At 32.2% G+C, this 15,615-nt stretch overlaps 1 protein-coding gene across 12 annotated transcripts in view; it reads right to left on the bottom strand.

Moving 5' to 3' along the window:
- Positions 1-15,615, bottom strand: part of LOC127738901 (nesprin-1-like) — a 244,990-nt gene that overhangs the window by 155,204 nt on the left and 74,171 nt on the right. For all 12 annotated transcript variants that reach the window (XM_052250385.1, XM_052250384.1, XM_052250389.1 and 9 more), the window contains 19 exons: positions 15,046-15,219; positions 14,379-14,696; positions 13,852-14,172; positions 13,454-13,623; positions 12,960-13,116; positions 12,221-12,373; positions 11,677-11,841; positions 10,727-11,053; positions 9,033-9,173; positions 6,933-7,097; positions 6,285-6,608; positions 4,779-4,925; positions 4,236-4,400; positions 3,469-3,795; positions 2,896-3,213; positions 2,264-2,587; positions 1,641-1,793; positions 1,145-1,309; positions 154-480 (listed from right to left, as the gene is read on the bottom strand). In XM_052250385.1, coding sequence (XP_052106345.1) covers positions 154-480; positions 1,145-1,309; positions 1,641-1,793; positions 2,264-2,587; positions 2,896-3,213; positions 3,469-3,795; positions 4,236-4,400; positions 4,779-4,925; positions 6,285-6,608; positions 6,933-7,097; positions 9,033-9,173; positions 10,727-11,053; positions 11,677-11,841; positions 12,221-12,373; positions 12,960-13,116; positions 13,454-13,623; positions 13,852-14,172; positions 14,379-14,696; positions 15,046-15,219 — 4,341 coding nt within the window. The remainder of the gene's footprint in view (positions 1-153; positions 481-1,144; positions 1,310-1,640; positions 1,794-2,263; positions 2,588-2,895; positions 3,214-3,468; positions 3,796-4,235; positions 4,401-4,778; positions 4,926-6,284; positions 6,609-6,932; positions 7,098-9,032; positions 9,174-10,726; positions 11,054-11,676; positions 11,842-12,220; positions 12,374-12,959; positions 13,117-13,453; positions 13,624-13,851; positions 14,173-14,378; positions 14,697-15,045; positions 15,220-15,615) is intronic.

The following is a 15,615-nucleotide window of genomic DNA, read 5'->3' as shown; positions in this document are numbered from 1 at the left end:
TGAAGAATTTTTTTAATTCAGTTTACTTATCTCATTTAAACCTCAAGCCCCTATCTATTATTCAGACAAAATATTGCTACACTTTTCTGTGTTAATGTATTTTCAAGCTTACACTATTACTTTCAAAAACGTTTTTATTCTAAATCAGCTTACTCTGAGGTTCTGTAATTGCAATCGTTTTTCTTGTAATGTATTTTTCAGGTCGACATCAGCCCTCAGTGCAGCCTCTGTATCAACCATCCATTTCATCAGCTGATCCTGTCCATCAGCATATGAGGACCATTGCATCAGGAATGAGTCAACCTTCCTCTGGGTATCAGACAGACCAGTAAACAATCTTTCCCAGTCCTCTTTAGCTGTGCGTAATTCCTGGCGAACCTTTTCACGTCCACCAGCAGCTGTGTCTGGGTAAAGTTTCTCTCCAGCTTCAATGGTGGCATTGAGTCTCTGTAGGCCATGATCTTTCTCTGCCATTAACATCTTGAATGATGAGAAAAGAAATTGATTAGACTTTAGATATAAATATCTGAACTGTCAAAACTTTTTACATGTTGATTTCCTAGTAGGTAAGAGAACTAACAATTTATCTCTACAATCAAACGTTGATTCATTTGTTTCAGTTCATATATGATCATTCCTATGTAGGGCTGTCCTTGAAATTTAGTTTATAAAAAGACAATTTTTTCTGAAGACAGATTTTCTTAAAATTAGAGTAGCAGCAAATATTTGTATGCTTTTAAACTTTTCTGATATAAAAATGAAGATCATCTTAATAATCAAAAATCAACAATGTTTCTTTTTATTGGAAAAAAATATAATTAAAAACAAAGTGTGACAGATAATAAATAGTAGGCCATGTTTGACAGAAATCCAATAATAAATTTTATTTGGCCTTAATAAAAATTCAGCAATATCAAATTCACCTGATAGTGATTCATAAATACCAATCAAAATTACTTTTTTTTTTACAACCTAATAAATTGGTAACATAGAAAAAAGTCTAGCCTGTTTGGCTTCATCACAAACTTTTATAATTGTTGATACAACATATGCTTGTGACACCAACAACAGCATACTTAGTCTTACTTTCACATCTGTTGTGGCATACTAGACAACATTGAACATGAAAACATGATATATATACCTGTATGGTGGTTCTCCTCTCCTCCATGGTTTCCTGGTCAGCAGCAGATTGCTGGCAAGTGTCCAGCTTAGCATCGGCTTGTTCTATCCAATTATTAAATTCTGCCAATCTGTTGTCATAACCTTGATGGTCCTGGGCATATTTCTCCCATTTACCTATCAATTCCTAGAAAAGACATAAAAACTACACTTAGTCTAAAGAAGGCAAACATTTTCAAAAAAGGTTAGAAAAAAAAAGAAATATAAAAAAAAAAGATTTTATCATCTTTTCTATAAACTTTATCACGTTTATAGTTAGAAAGTGAATAAGTAGTTTGAAAGTTTTGTAATTGTGTATACATACAAAGGTTATCTTGTGCAGTTCAAATTATCACATCATAAATTTTAAAAATACATTGACATTAATTCTTCATTTAGACTGCATTAATCAAACTCTTTGTCTCTTAATTTTATTTTTAGAAGAACTAATAATATAAATTTGATATTTTTCAACCTACCTTGACTTGTGAGAGTAGTCCTCTATATCTGTTAGTGAGCTGTGACACTTGTGTACTAAGTCTGGCGTCTGCACTGGTATGCATCAGATTCTGGGCGTCATCTGTAAATCTGTCAATCTCTGGCTGATGAGACAAAATCTCTTCTCTTTGTTTCTAAAGTAAAATATATCACATCTTAATAAATAATTCTGAGTTAACTGTATATATTTATAAAAAAAAAATCCAGTGGTAGAAGAAACTGTGCATTCATTTATTTCCTTTAAAACTAAATTTTGACGATTAAGAAAATCGTGGATAGTTTTTTCATTGTTTTAACAAAATCTGCATACAAGCCCATCAGATATTTATATATTGTTGAACACTTAATTTTGTGGCTCACCTATACCTACAAGTCCCAAAAAATTAGTCCCCATAAACAATAACGAATTCAAAGAAGCAATTTTCATCTATTGATTCAGCTTTTTTTCAATATATTTTTGTTGGGGGTATGGTTAACAAGACATGAGGGCATGCTCTATGACCAATAAGAGAGTGGTTGAAAACATTTTTTGTATCTTTTTTTTTTCAAAATAAGGTTTTAATGCATCAATTTAATAAGACTAAAAAATATTATTTTCATTTACCTTGAATCTTTCCACTTGAGTTTGTTTCTCTCTCAGTGAAGACTTCAATTCATAGTTTTTGACTTGTTGTTCCATGTCTTTAAGCCAAGATGAACATACAGAGAACTTGGACTCGAAGTCTCCCCACTGTACCATTGCAGTCTGTAGGTCCTCTTCAGTCTGTTGTATACGAGCCAGATAATCCTCCCACTCAGACTGGAGGTGGTCAATATCACGTCGTAATACCTCACGTCCACGTTGAGATGAATTCTTTGTAGTCTTTTCACAAAGCTCTTTTGTGGCTTTCAATTTCTTTTCACCATCTCCAACTTTCTCAGCACACTCCTGTTCATAAAAAATTAAAATCTAAAATAGTTTTTGATACCTCAACATATCCAAACACATTAACTTCATAAAAGTTATAATAATTGAATTTACACAACTATCTCAATTAACTGATACCCCATATCTACTGCTTATCATGAACAAGGTTGTTTTACCAAAAATGTCTTTTAACTTAAAGCAAAATTTCTTTCAATAACTTTTATAGCAATGATTTTTTTCCTTATCATTTACAGCGTAAGTAATCTGTATTATAAATAGCTCTTCCTACTAAAACTGAATAATTGAAAAAAAAAAAAAAATTATTTTACCTTGAGTCTTTCTAGTTTATTCTGCAGTGACATCTTATCACCTGAGGTATCGGCACATAGCTCGACTTTTTCCCGTGAGGCGTTAAGCCAGTCCTGACAGTCCTGGTACATATCTTGGTACTGTTGGTGGTCCTTCTGTGAGGCCTCTAGTTTGTCTAACATCTGTTTCGATGTATCACATAGTTTCTCGTATTTGGTCTGCAATTCTCCAACAAATTTCGCCACTTTAGCCGAGGGTGTAGACTGTGACAAGTTTCTAGCCTTGTCCAGTAAATTGTCCATAACATGTTGTCTAGATACAATATCTTGATGTAACACCTTAAAAGATAATGATATTCAGGTAAACATTATATTTTTTATTTTTTATGAATAACATATTATACTACATATTCTTTTTTTTCAATCTATACAAAATCTCTATGAATGACTTTATCATGTGAAACAGTTTTATACATGTATCCAAAGGAATTATACAGTTTCTCTTTCTATTCATTCTTAGTAATGGAATTTTTAATTCGAAAAATACCCTATTATCTAAAATTTACTTATAAAATGCTGAAATTATCAATTTACCCTGTGATTTTGTAACTGAGCTTTTTTATCAGGCAAAGTAGCTTTCAGGTCCGTATCCTCTCGCAGTTTGATTTCAGTATCCAGAAGCCATTTCTGGAACTGTTCAAAGTTTTCATCATAAGAGGACCATTGTAGTAAAGTGGTGTCTAGTTTACGTTGGGTTTCTGCTAACACGTCACAACCCTGTTCCCAGTGCTCACGTAGACCTCTCAGTTCCTGACGGATTATATCACGACCCTCTGAAGCAGTGCTGGGATACAGTTTCTCACCACATTCTACAGTGTAGTGTATTCTGGTAGCTCCTTGATCTTTTTCTGCTACAAGTTCCTAAATTGAACAACAAATACAGAATTATATTTTGTTTATTTTTAATTTCAAAGCAATCTATCTTTAAATCCTCTGTTTAAGCAAGGATTACTTGTATTATAACTTATATTCTATCTCCTTTTCCTAGTTTTGGTTCTACTGATTCTAAAGTAAAGCTTTAAATTCTAAATATCAAAACAGAATATTAGACATGGAAATAAAATTGCCAATCCATACTGCATAAAGTAAACTTTTTTGATAAACTTGATCAAATATATCTACACAGTAAAAGTTAATAGCCTTATATGTAATATAAATAAATAATTAAACCAAAGAGCTGGGTCAGTTCCTATCTGAGATAACATCAATAATCAAAGATTTCTATTTTGCATATTTTATTACAATATGGGTGTCCTTTTCAAAGGAGGCTAATGCAAGAGAAATAAAAATAGGACAATTACCTGTAGCTTAGAAAGTCTGTCCTCGACATCATGTTTGTCACCAGCCATATCAGCACAGACCTGTAGTCTCTGTAGTAAGGTTCCTAACCATTCGGAACATTCACTGAAGTTCTCTTGGTAAGTCTCGTGTTCTAGTGCATGATTACGTAGTTTGCCAATCAAATCCTACAATGCATAGTTTATACTTTTGATAAGAATGTAGTCATGTACCATAAAATAAGAGATAACTGTCTTGTATTTTAATAGTTCTTGAGGAGGTGAATCAATCTATTCATATATGAATCTGAAGACATGAAAACTATTTTTGACAATCATTTTTTCCTTACAGTGCATACTCAATTTTCATCAAACCAAAAATGTCATCTTTCTGAAAATCATTTAATGAAATTGTTCACACAATTTGTGTTTAAAATAGTACAAATATTTAACAGACTCACATTGAGATTTGCATCAAACCAAAAATGTCATCTTTCTGAAAATCATTTAATGAAATTGTTCACACAATTTTGTGTTTAAAATAGTACAAATATCTAACAGACTCACATTGAGATTTGTCTTGGCTGTCTGGTATCTGGTGGATAGTTGTGAACTGAGACTGATCAGTCTGGAATCTGAACCCTGAACCTGTGATGCCATATTCTTCAAATCATCAAACTGACCTTGTCTTGTGTGAACATCATTCTGCAAGTCCTGGATTAATAAAAAAAAAAGGTTAACCTAATGACTGAAGCAAGGGTCCGGAAACGATCATATTTGCCAGTCATGTCCTAAGATGAAACTATTTGTCCTAAACGAGTAATTGGGATTTAGGACAAATTTTATTTTTTTACAGAAGTAATTTCGGTCATTTCATTGACTCAATGTTTGAAATCGGATTTCGTAATCGCCATTTTGCACTTGTGATCACTTGTTTTTGTTTATAATCCCTTTCCTGTAATAAAACTGCCACTAGATAGTTTGATAATCCTGAGGGCCCTCCTAATATCTATACCAATGCCTCCGGGAAACATTGGCTAATGATCACTAATCACTTTTTACCTGTGGTTTTAATTCACACCTGACAGTGATCACAAGTTCAGAATAATATCTTTAAAACATTAAAGTTCCCTGACATGTGTGTTCATTATTTATTTACTTTTCATCAAAGACAGTCATCAATTCTGATTTAAAAATTAAATCTAAATTTACGTAGAAAAAAGTATTTTTTCATGAGTAACACATGTGCTTTATTTACTATGGAATACGCATGCGTGAAATTGTCTTCAGCAAATTTAATATTTAATCGTAAAATGCAAATTGATTTCATGCTAAATTAAACGAGTGCAACTATTATCTGTTATATTCAAACACCTTTAAAGGTAATAAAATAAAAAAGCCGGTGATTTCCTGTTAATTTGATAAACAAAACAAATCCCGGAAATGAATCCGGAATTATTCGTACTTTAAAATATCGCAAACTTCCGGTTTTAACTTTTGTCAAATTGAAAGAAACGTTAGCAATGTCTGAGAAATTAACCATTTTGAGTCATTAAAATCATTTCAATTTTAGACTGTTGCCTTCCCTAAACTGTCCTTCATGGTAATGGTAAGACATTTACTTAGTAAATGCGATGAAACAGCAATACAAGTTCGTCATGTTCGTTGATGCTATGAATATAGTCAAGTTGATATCGGCAATTTGAAAAGGGGCACCAACTTTTCAAACTTCTCAAAATGACCGAAATTGTCTGGAAAAATTTCCGGATCCTTGCTGAAGGCTAAAATTTAAAATAACGATTTTCTTACAATTGATTTATTTCAAAGTTGTTATGAGCTATTCAAAAAAAATTATCTGTATTGGAGTAGTGCCATGGCGAAAAAATTGATTCAGGTGACCTTACCACACAATTTATCAAACTTAACACAAAATTTAAAACTTTTTGAAGTCAATTTGAAAAAAATCAGTATGTACATGAAAACATACAAAAACAAATATACGAGAGAGAGAAAATTACAATTCTTAAATAATTTGATGCCCAAAGAAAGCGTAAAAACAAAAAGACAACTTACTTTGTATTTTTCAACCTGAGCTTGTTTTTCAGGTAGTGTTGATTTCAGTTCGAGGTCTTTAATCTGAGCCTCTACGTCTCTCAACCATCTATTTAGGGACTCACATGAACCATCATAAGCCTGTAAAGCTTGAATAGAGTGAGTCAAGTTTTGTTGTGTCTCTCCCAGTTTGGTAGCTAATGTCTCGTAATCTTGTGTCACAGACTCCAGTTCACCATTAATGTGGGCCTGACCTTGTCTGGCTGTCTGTGGTAATGTTTTCTCTCCCTGAACATGAGTTGCTTTAACTTTCTTTTCTCCATCTCTCAAAGAGGTCATCAAATCCTATAAATAATTTGTAATTGTTTAACTTTATCCAAATATAGTACTTCAACTTCCTTACATATACACATGAAACAGATCAATTTTCAGTTTAAGGAACAAGTTTACCGAACATCATGATCCCAATAAAAGATTTATCCAAACTGAATTTTCTTTCTTTGTGTGTCTTCTAATCCTCAATGACTTTTCATCAGTGCAACAGTATATATTGGATATACAGGTACCGGCAAAAGACTGCTTCATATTGAATTTGGAAAGTTTCATTCTGGATTTTTAATTTATAATGCTACTAACAAAGTGATTCAAATAAAAGAAAAAATCGCTTACCTGGACTCTGTCAAGTCTGTTATTTAATGCTTGTTTATCTCCAGTAACCTCGGCACACACAGTGAGTTTATCTTTAGTCATGTTCATCCAGTCACGACATTGCTGATGTGCATCATGATAAAGCTGATGTTGGTCAACATGTTCCTCTGCAGTCTTAACTTGATTCTAAAAATATAAAATACACATTAAAGTAATTTAGTTATTTTTTATGGCTATTCCATTAAATGAATTTTGAAGGGTAAAAAGGCATGCTCTATCTTTTTACCAGTAACAGGCTATTATTTGAACTTGGAATTATTTTTAATTATGGAATTTGCATAATTTCATGTGTTTGAAATTTTTGATAAATTCCATGTTTATTAAGTATTATTATGTTTTGAGCGGTGCATAACACTTTCCACACAATGTATTTTGTAAAGATAGTGTTGTGCGCGGCACAGTACATTCTATTGAAAATGCACTATCTTCTTTGTAATAGAAAGTGTTGTGCGCAGCACAGAACATCAAAATACAGAATAAACATGGAATTCATTAAAAATTTCAAGCACAAGAAATAATGCAAATTCCATAATTAAAAATAATTTCAAGTTCAAATAATAACTTGTTCAGAATAGCCTGTGAAAAGGGCTTAAAATCTTATTACAAAGTTATCACACTGCTTAAACTAAAAAGAATTAAAATAATATGTAAAAAAATAAACTGTGTATTTATCTGAGTTATAAATTTATATATTAAATGTGAACACTACCTTTATCAATAAATACAGCGGATAAAACTTTCCCACAGCTAATATATATTCTGCTATGTTACCAGCAAAATGGGTTACTTCACAATATATTTTATCTTTTAGCATGCTTACTCTTGGAAGGAGGAAATTTTCCTATGTAGTTATAAAGCAGTGTTCCATATTCATCATTCAGGCCTCAGAGATTGCCCTTGGCTTGCTAAGCCTCTTCCTGTGCACCTGTAAAGTGCCTATTATAAATCCTTAGACCTTTTAACTTAGGCCTTTGCTTGTTGTGAGCCTTCATATGCAGTTTCAGAGTGCATTGTATCTATCACTTCAGTGTTTCAGTTTGACCTTGACTATTGGGAGCAAACCTGTGCACCATCTTTGTTTTAAGTAGATATCATTGAGATGGGAGCCATCTCTGTGGGGCCCGCTGTGAATAATGTGTGGTAAAAAATTTGTATCTTTATCTTTGGACATGGGGTTGTCAACTGAAACCGAAGTTTATGACCTTGACCTTTGACCTAAAAAGTTGTACATCAATTATGACACACCCTCTGGTGCTGGTTTATATACATGTCAATTATAAACTTTGAAATCATAACGGTTCTCAAGATATAGAGCGGACACGATCTTTGTCATAGGACATGGGGTTGTCAACTAAAACCAAAGTTTTTGACCTTGAACTTTGACCTAGGAAGTTGTACATACATTATGACACACCCTCTGGTGTTGGTTTATATACATGTCAAGTATAAACTTTGAAATCATAACGGTTCTCAAGATATAGAGCGGACACGATCTTTACCATAGGACATGGGGTTGTCAACTAAAACCAAAGTTTTTTACCTTGACCTTTGACCTAGGAAGTTGTACATACATTATGACACACCCTCTGGTGTTGGTTAATATATATGTCAAGTATAAACTTTGAAATCATAACCGTTCTCAAGATATAGAGCGGACACGATCTTTACCATAGGACATGGGGCTGTCAACTAAAACCAAAGTTTTTGACCTTGACCTAGGAAGTTGTACATACATTATGACACACCCTCTGGTGTTGGTTAATATACATGTCAAGTATAAACTTTGAAATCCTAACGGTTCTCTAGATATAGAACGGACACAATTTGTTAAGGATGGACGGACAGACGGAGAGACGGACAGACGGACAGACAGACTGACCACAATAGGGCATCCGCCATTCGGCGGGGCCCTAATTACTCTATTCTCCTTAATTACTTGGAGCAGAATTGTAAACCAAGGAGCTATACAAAATACCCTGTATTTATCATTTAGTCTTTTCAGTGTTCCCACTGCATGTGTTTTCAGTTTGCCCAATGCCTGTTTAGAAGAAACTTTCTTACCTGTGCAGCTGTACAAAGTGCCCTGTATTCATCGTTCAGTCTTTTAAGTTTGCCCTTGGCTTGCTGAGAGGAGAGGGCAGCTCCTTTATCTCCAACACTGTCTATCATTGTCTGATGGGATAATATGTCTTGGCAACGAGTCTGAATAAAGATATAATTTTATTTCATACACAAAATGGTGAAAAATATATGTCACTGTTCTTAAAGTTCATCAAACATCTTACAACCTCTAAAAAATTAAATCCAGATAATAAACAAATTTAAGTAATAGCAAACAGACCAAGAGCAGATTCAAATTAGAGAAAGGGTGGGCTTATAGATATCAATAATGCATATTTTAAAAGATGTTGAAATTTTTTTTTGAATTTGCCAGAGAGTGATTTAATAATATTTTGTAAAGACCTCAATTATTTCACAGACCCTTAATACAGAAGACTTTGTCAAACATTAGATCTGGAAATAAAATTGTGTTTACTGGATTTTTTAAATTATACCAAATATGTCATATATGTAATAAGATTTTCAAAATCTCTTCATCATACAAAAAAGTGCATATCACATTATATCATCACAATGTAAAGTTTTTGATTTAACACTTCAATATTTTAGCTTTTTTATGTCACATATTTAGTTTAGCAAGCCAAAATACATGACAATGTTACTGCAGAAAATGTTAAACCAAAAACTCTTCATCCAACTCCCAGCATTACATGATTAAAATTAAACTTTGTTTTAACATCACATCACACAGACAAAAATACTTAGTCACAAATCAACATTTTACAGTAGCAAATAGAGATTTCAAATATTAACACTTTAAAGTAACAAATCTTAAATTCTACCACTGTTCTGAAATAACACTTTTTATAAAATTATACTTTAAACTTGTATGGTAAAAGAATGCTATTTTTATTTCAAGCATGATGTCCTTTTTCCCTTTTCGTTATTTGCCTGTATATTGACATTTAATAATTTAGCAAATTTGTCTTATAATTAGTGATTAAAAAACAACCTCCAAATTCTTTCTTAATCATTAACTGATTTAATCAGATTTTCTATGATGTAAATTATCAATTATTTTGTTATTTTTTTTTGGTTCATAGCTGTACTAGTATTGTTAGTTTTAATTAATCTTATTTTAGCAACATTAAAATTTCATGGAGACACAAAAACCTTGAATTCTTTTGACATGAACATAAAAAAATGTCTATTTATTCAGTTATATCGTTTATAGCAACCTTCTCTATGTAGCATTACCATACTTATCAAACATCCTTATCTTTCAGGAAAATCATTACATAAAGTTTCAAATAACATTTATTTCAGCCTGTGTCTCATACCTTGATAAGAACTGAAGTTTAAATAAAAAAAAAAAAAAAATTAATACCGTAGTCTAAAAACTTAGCATTAACTGTTAAAAAACTCAGCATTAATTTAAAAAAAAAACCACATTTTTAAGTAGCATTAAATTAAAAGTTTTAATCAGTATCAAAATAAAGTTTATAAATATTAACACTATGGTTTTAATCAGCAATGAAAAAAAACTTTGTTAAACAAATCACTCACAATTTATTACTATGTCTGCAAGGCATCCATGTTTGACATTTTTATATTTAAAATTGTTAGCTACTGCAAAATGAAACAAGACAACAATCAACTGTGTGTTATGATTCTATCACAAAGTTTAACAATACCCTGTAATGCTGAAGCATGGCTTTCTTTTCTTGTAAAGTATTCCTTAATTCTTCATCTTGCTGGACTTGGTTGTCCATATCGGACACCCAGTTCAACAGCTGATCATAATTATCATCAAAGGTAGTCCACTGCATGCGGCTACTTTCAAGCGAGCGCTGGGTGTCATTGAGTTTGTCGTTGAAGGATTCCCATTTCTCACGAAGTGATCTCAGATCCTTGCGGACTGCTTCTCTTCCAGTATTTGAGGTATTTGGATAGAGCTTTTCACCAGCTTCCAGAGCAGCATTAAACTTAGAAAGACCTTCTTCTTTGTCTGCCAATATATCCTATAAAACGTATTTGCATGATTTTTATTCAGGTATTATGAGACAACTCATATTTTTAAGACCTGCAGGTACTTGCTATTTATTTCAACTTAATTGATGTATAGGGAGCAAAATCTATCTTAAGATCATTACAGGTGAAAGTCCAAAATTGATCTAAGGTTACCGAAATTTTGTTATAAATAACTTTGAGAAAACAAAAGCCTATAGACTTTCTGTTAACTACATAAACACAAGTTTAAACAATATAAAAATAAGGAGATGTGGTATAATTGCCAATGAGACAACTATACACCAAAGTTCAAATGAAGTGGATGTAAGCAATTATAGGCAACCATATGGCCTTCAACAATGAGAAAAAACCATACCATATAGTCGGCTATAAAAGGCCCTGACATGAAAAATATGAAAGAATTCAATTGAGAAAACTAACGGCCTAATTTATAACAAAACAATTTACGAAAATCAAATATGACAAAACTGCTTTTTCAAGGATATATAAAAATCAAATTCTATGTGACACACTATGTGTACCAAATACCCTCACAATCTGAAAATGTAGCCAAATTCTTATGAAAGTCCTCTAACTTACAAATATAAACGACAAAAAGAGATACTAAACCCACCTCAACATTTTGTAGTTTAGCTTGTAGACTGTCTTGGTCATCAGCCAGATCACTACAGTCCTCTAACTGTTGTAGGGCACCTTCTAACCAGTCCGTACAGTGTTTATATTTGTTTAGGTAGTCTTGGTGTTGTTCTGCATTCTGGTCACAACGTTCACATTGTTCCTACAAATGACAAGTAAAAATTGACCAAAATTATAAGAAAATAGGTTGAAAGATAAAGCAATGCATCACAGGTTGAATAACTATAACAGAATATTTATTGTATGTTCCAGTTGGTAAGTTCAGTTTAAATAGGTTTCTTGTTTGTTCTAGTTTAACTATGAAAGTGAATAAATACGAAAGCAATGCTTACAGCTCAAAAGTTGTTTTAAACCAACAGTACATACCTATATCAAAATATCACTTAAAGTTTTAAAATTTGTTAAAACAAATTTGTATAAGATTATAAATTTCAGTAAGATACAACTATTTACATTTAATTTTTTCTCTAAATGTAACATTTCTTCAGACTACAGCTAATTCTAATATCACCTTTACTTACATTAACATTATTGGCCAGTGTCTCATATCTTGACAAGAGCTGAGCAGCATATGTAGCAGTTCTACCATCACCTGTGGTGTTAGAGATCTCAGAGGCCTCGTTACGTAAGGCTTCAAATTGAGGTCTGTGTCTCTGTATATCTTCATTCAAGTCCTGAAAGAAATGATAGTAAGAATTATGTGAACATGGTGTAAGACAAATGTTTTACTGTTTATTAAATTGCATGGGTCTAAAAAAAATTATTGGTCAAAGAGTTGAACTTACTGTTTTAATTGCTATTAGTCTTCTTTTCTTGTTCACAAAATGTCAGCTGAACATTTTGTGAGCATTTAACTTCAAATATGCCCTGTTCCTATTAATTTTTCTTCAAGAATTTGAATTATTGCAAACTGTTCTAGTTTATAGGATATTAAAAAATGTCCTATCAAAAAGTTTAAAGGTCACTTTATTTTCTATCATTTTATTTCAATAATTTCAATAATTATATCAGTAAATTTGACATTATAAAAAAACACTTTTAGCAGTAGAATAACCATTCTTGAGAAATCCTGATATCCCCTGCTTTTTTTTGTTAGTTTTGCATGCTTCTTCTAGTTTTCAGGGCAGTGTTTTGTGGACTGTTGTTAGTGTTTTGGGCTTTTTATTATCTAACCATGGTCTGCATTGTTTAATCATTTTTTATTCCCCCCTTATCCATATAAAAAAGAAGTAAATATAATTTAGATAATTTTATACATACACTGAAGTGTTCAGCCTGTTGAGTTTTGCCTGGCAGGTCAGCTTTCAGATTGCCTTCGTTTCTGACTTTGCCTTCCATATCTTTGATCCATTGAGAAAGTCCTTCATATTTATTATCATACTCCATCCACTGGTCAACAGATCCTTCCAATTTGTTCCTAAAAATATACTGATACAGTCAACAGGTCAAATTGTTTTTTCATTGCAATCCAAACATGTTGGTAAAATATTGGACAAAAAATTTCACTTTCCATTGTTTTGCATCATCAGTAAACATCAGTTATCAATTGTGAAAGGATAATCAAAATTTTAATTTGTTCTCTTTTATATAATAGATGATGTTATAACCGAGATACTTTACTTTAGTGGAAATTATCAGGAATGGTTTGAACCAGTTATTTTTTTTAAACAGATGGGTAACTCAAATTTGATTAAATTCACCAACAAAATAGAGCGTAGTATCTAAGTCTAGCACTAGTGTTCTGTTGCACTTACTGCGTTTGCTGTAGTTGTTTGACTAAGTCCTGGAATTCTTTGTCAGCTTGTTTCCTCTGTCTCTCTAATTCAGCTTGTCTTTCTCTGGGTAAGACAGCTTTCAGTGTGTCTAACTTAGCTGCTGCTAAATCTTTCTTTTGTTCTCCATCTTTCAAACCAGCTATCAAGTCCTGTAAAAAATAGAATAGTCCATGATCTGAATTTATTTTCAGATTTTTTTTTTCTTTAACAAACATCCTGGCGGATGATTATCATATTAATAAAAAAACAAAACATTAAATACCTTGTATAAACATATGTAAACCAATCAGTACTTTAACTCAGTTGTTTTTAATCTTGACTGGTCATAAAAGGCTAAAGATCTTACAGCTTACAATCTTAAAATGTAGAATACCTACCTTGATAGTTGCTAATTTTCCCTCTACACTGTATCTATCGCCAGAGATGTCTCCACACCAAGCTAATTTCTCTTTAGCTGCATTAAGCCATCTCTGTTCCTGGAGTTGAGCATCTTGACAGTGTTGTTCTAGAGTGCTTTCAAGCATGTCAGCTATCTTATCTCCACGGTTTACAACAGTGTCAAACTTCTTCCCAAGGACGACAGCATCCTTGGCAAGGTTGCTTGTCTCGGCAGACGGGTATTTATCCTGTAAAGCAGCTGTTTTGTCCTGCAGGGCTTTTATGTTTCTTTCATGCTCTTCAAGTTCTTTTTGAAGTTCCTGTTATTAAACAAAATATATGTTAAATCTGTATAATGATACACCTTATTTACATTTTCAATCCATCATCGTACATCAACAATTAAAATTTGAAAAAAACTATAATAAACTAACATGGTTTGTGTTCTTTTTAAAAATACTAGAAATATATCCTTTCACTATTTCCATGGTTACAAAGAAGGCAGCAATGAAGAACAATCACTCACCTTGGTATTTTGAAGTCTTCTGACCAGATCTTCATCGGAACCAGAGACATCGTCACATTTGGCTAATTTATCTTTGATTCTATTTATAGCATCAGTTTCTTGCTCAATAGCTCTCTGTAGATTAGTTCTCTCATCTGAGAAGTTAGCCATGATGGCCTCTAACTGATTAGCCATCGTAGAAGATTTGTCAAATTTCTCTTGTATCTCGTCTTGGGAATTTGATAATTCAGGGATTGGTCTCCCTTTGTTCAGTTCCTGTAAGTCTGCTATTTTCTGCTGAACTTCACTGATAACATCAGCATAGTATGGAGCTTCCTCCTACAAAAATAAAATCAGAATTATATGAATTTCTGTGATGACACTGTTCAGGGCAAGTTTATGGGACTGAAGTTACTCCTTCATCATATGCATGAGTTGAAGCTGTTGTCAAATCATTTATGCTGAATAACATTGTCTTGAGTCAATATAAGAAAGTTTATTTAAAAGGTAAATGCAGAACAGATTGTTCTTTTAAGAAATACAGATATTTTGATTTTGATTTCCCTTTTCAAGGAATACTCTTTTTCTCCTTTAAAGATGACCGCACTAACAAAACACACCTTAAAACTGACCAAAAATTTAAGTTTAAAAATTCTTCCTGAAATTAATGAAATTCAATCTAAATTACCTTATATTTCATGAGACAGGACTCCACACTAACAGCATCATCAAAATGTGTCAGACTGTCGGCCAGTTTAGTATTCATGGTATTCATCCACGATTCTATTTCCTCTTTGCCAGACATGACCTGGTCCCAACAGATCAACTGAGCTTCTAGGTTCTCTTTGTGTTGTTCAATTTCCTATTAAAATTCAATATTTCAAAATAATTATATTAAATGATTTTTTGTTTCATTCAGGGATTTCTGAACTAATTATGTTGAAGCTGTAAATAAGGTTCACAGATGTATATTTTCATATATTTTTTTATTGTTTCGTGAAAGTTATCACATATATGCATTACTATTTAACTTTAATTCTACAAATTTTCTTTTAAATCACCTTTTTTCTAGGATTTACAATGTATTACAAATATTTCATAATGTTTTTTTATTAACTTTCAAAATTTATGCATTTTGAATATTTGATCATATCCATTACTGTGGATTTGAACTTTCTTTTAAGCACATTTGTTATGTATATTTCAGAAAACAACACAGCAATACCCTAACTAAAGAACAGCGATGAAAGATTAAGCT

Source organism: Mytilus californianus, unplaced genomic scaffold (genome assembly GCF_021869535.1).
Source record: "Mytilus californianus isolate M0D057914Y unplaced genomic scaffold, xbMytCali1.0.p SCAF_4, whole genome shotgun sequence".
NCBI classification, from domain to species: domain Eukaryota; kingdom Metazoa; phylum Mollusca; class Bivalvia; order Mytilida; family Mytilidae; genus Mytilus; species Mytilus californianus.
The sequence above is the reverse complement of the archived record's forward strand: the minus strand, read 5'-3'. Positions and strand labels throughout refer to the sequence as shown.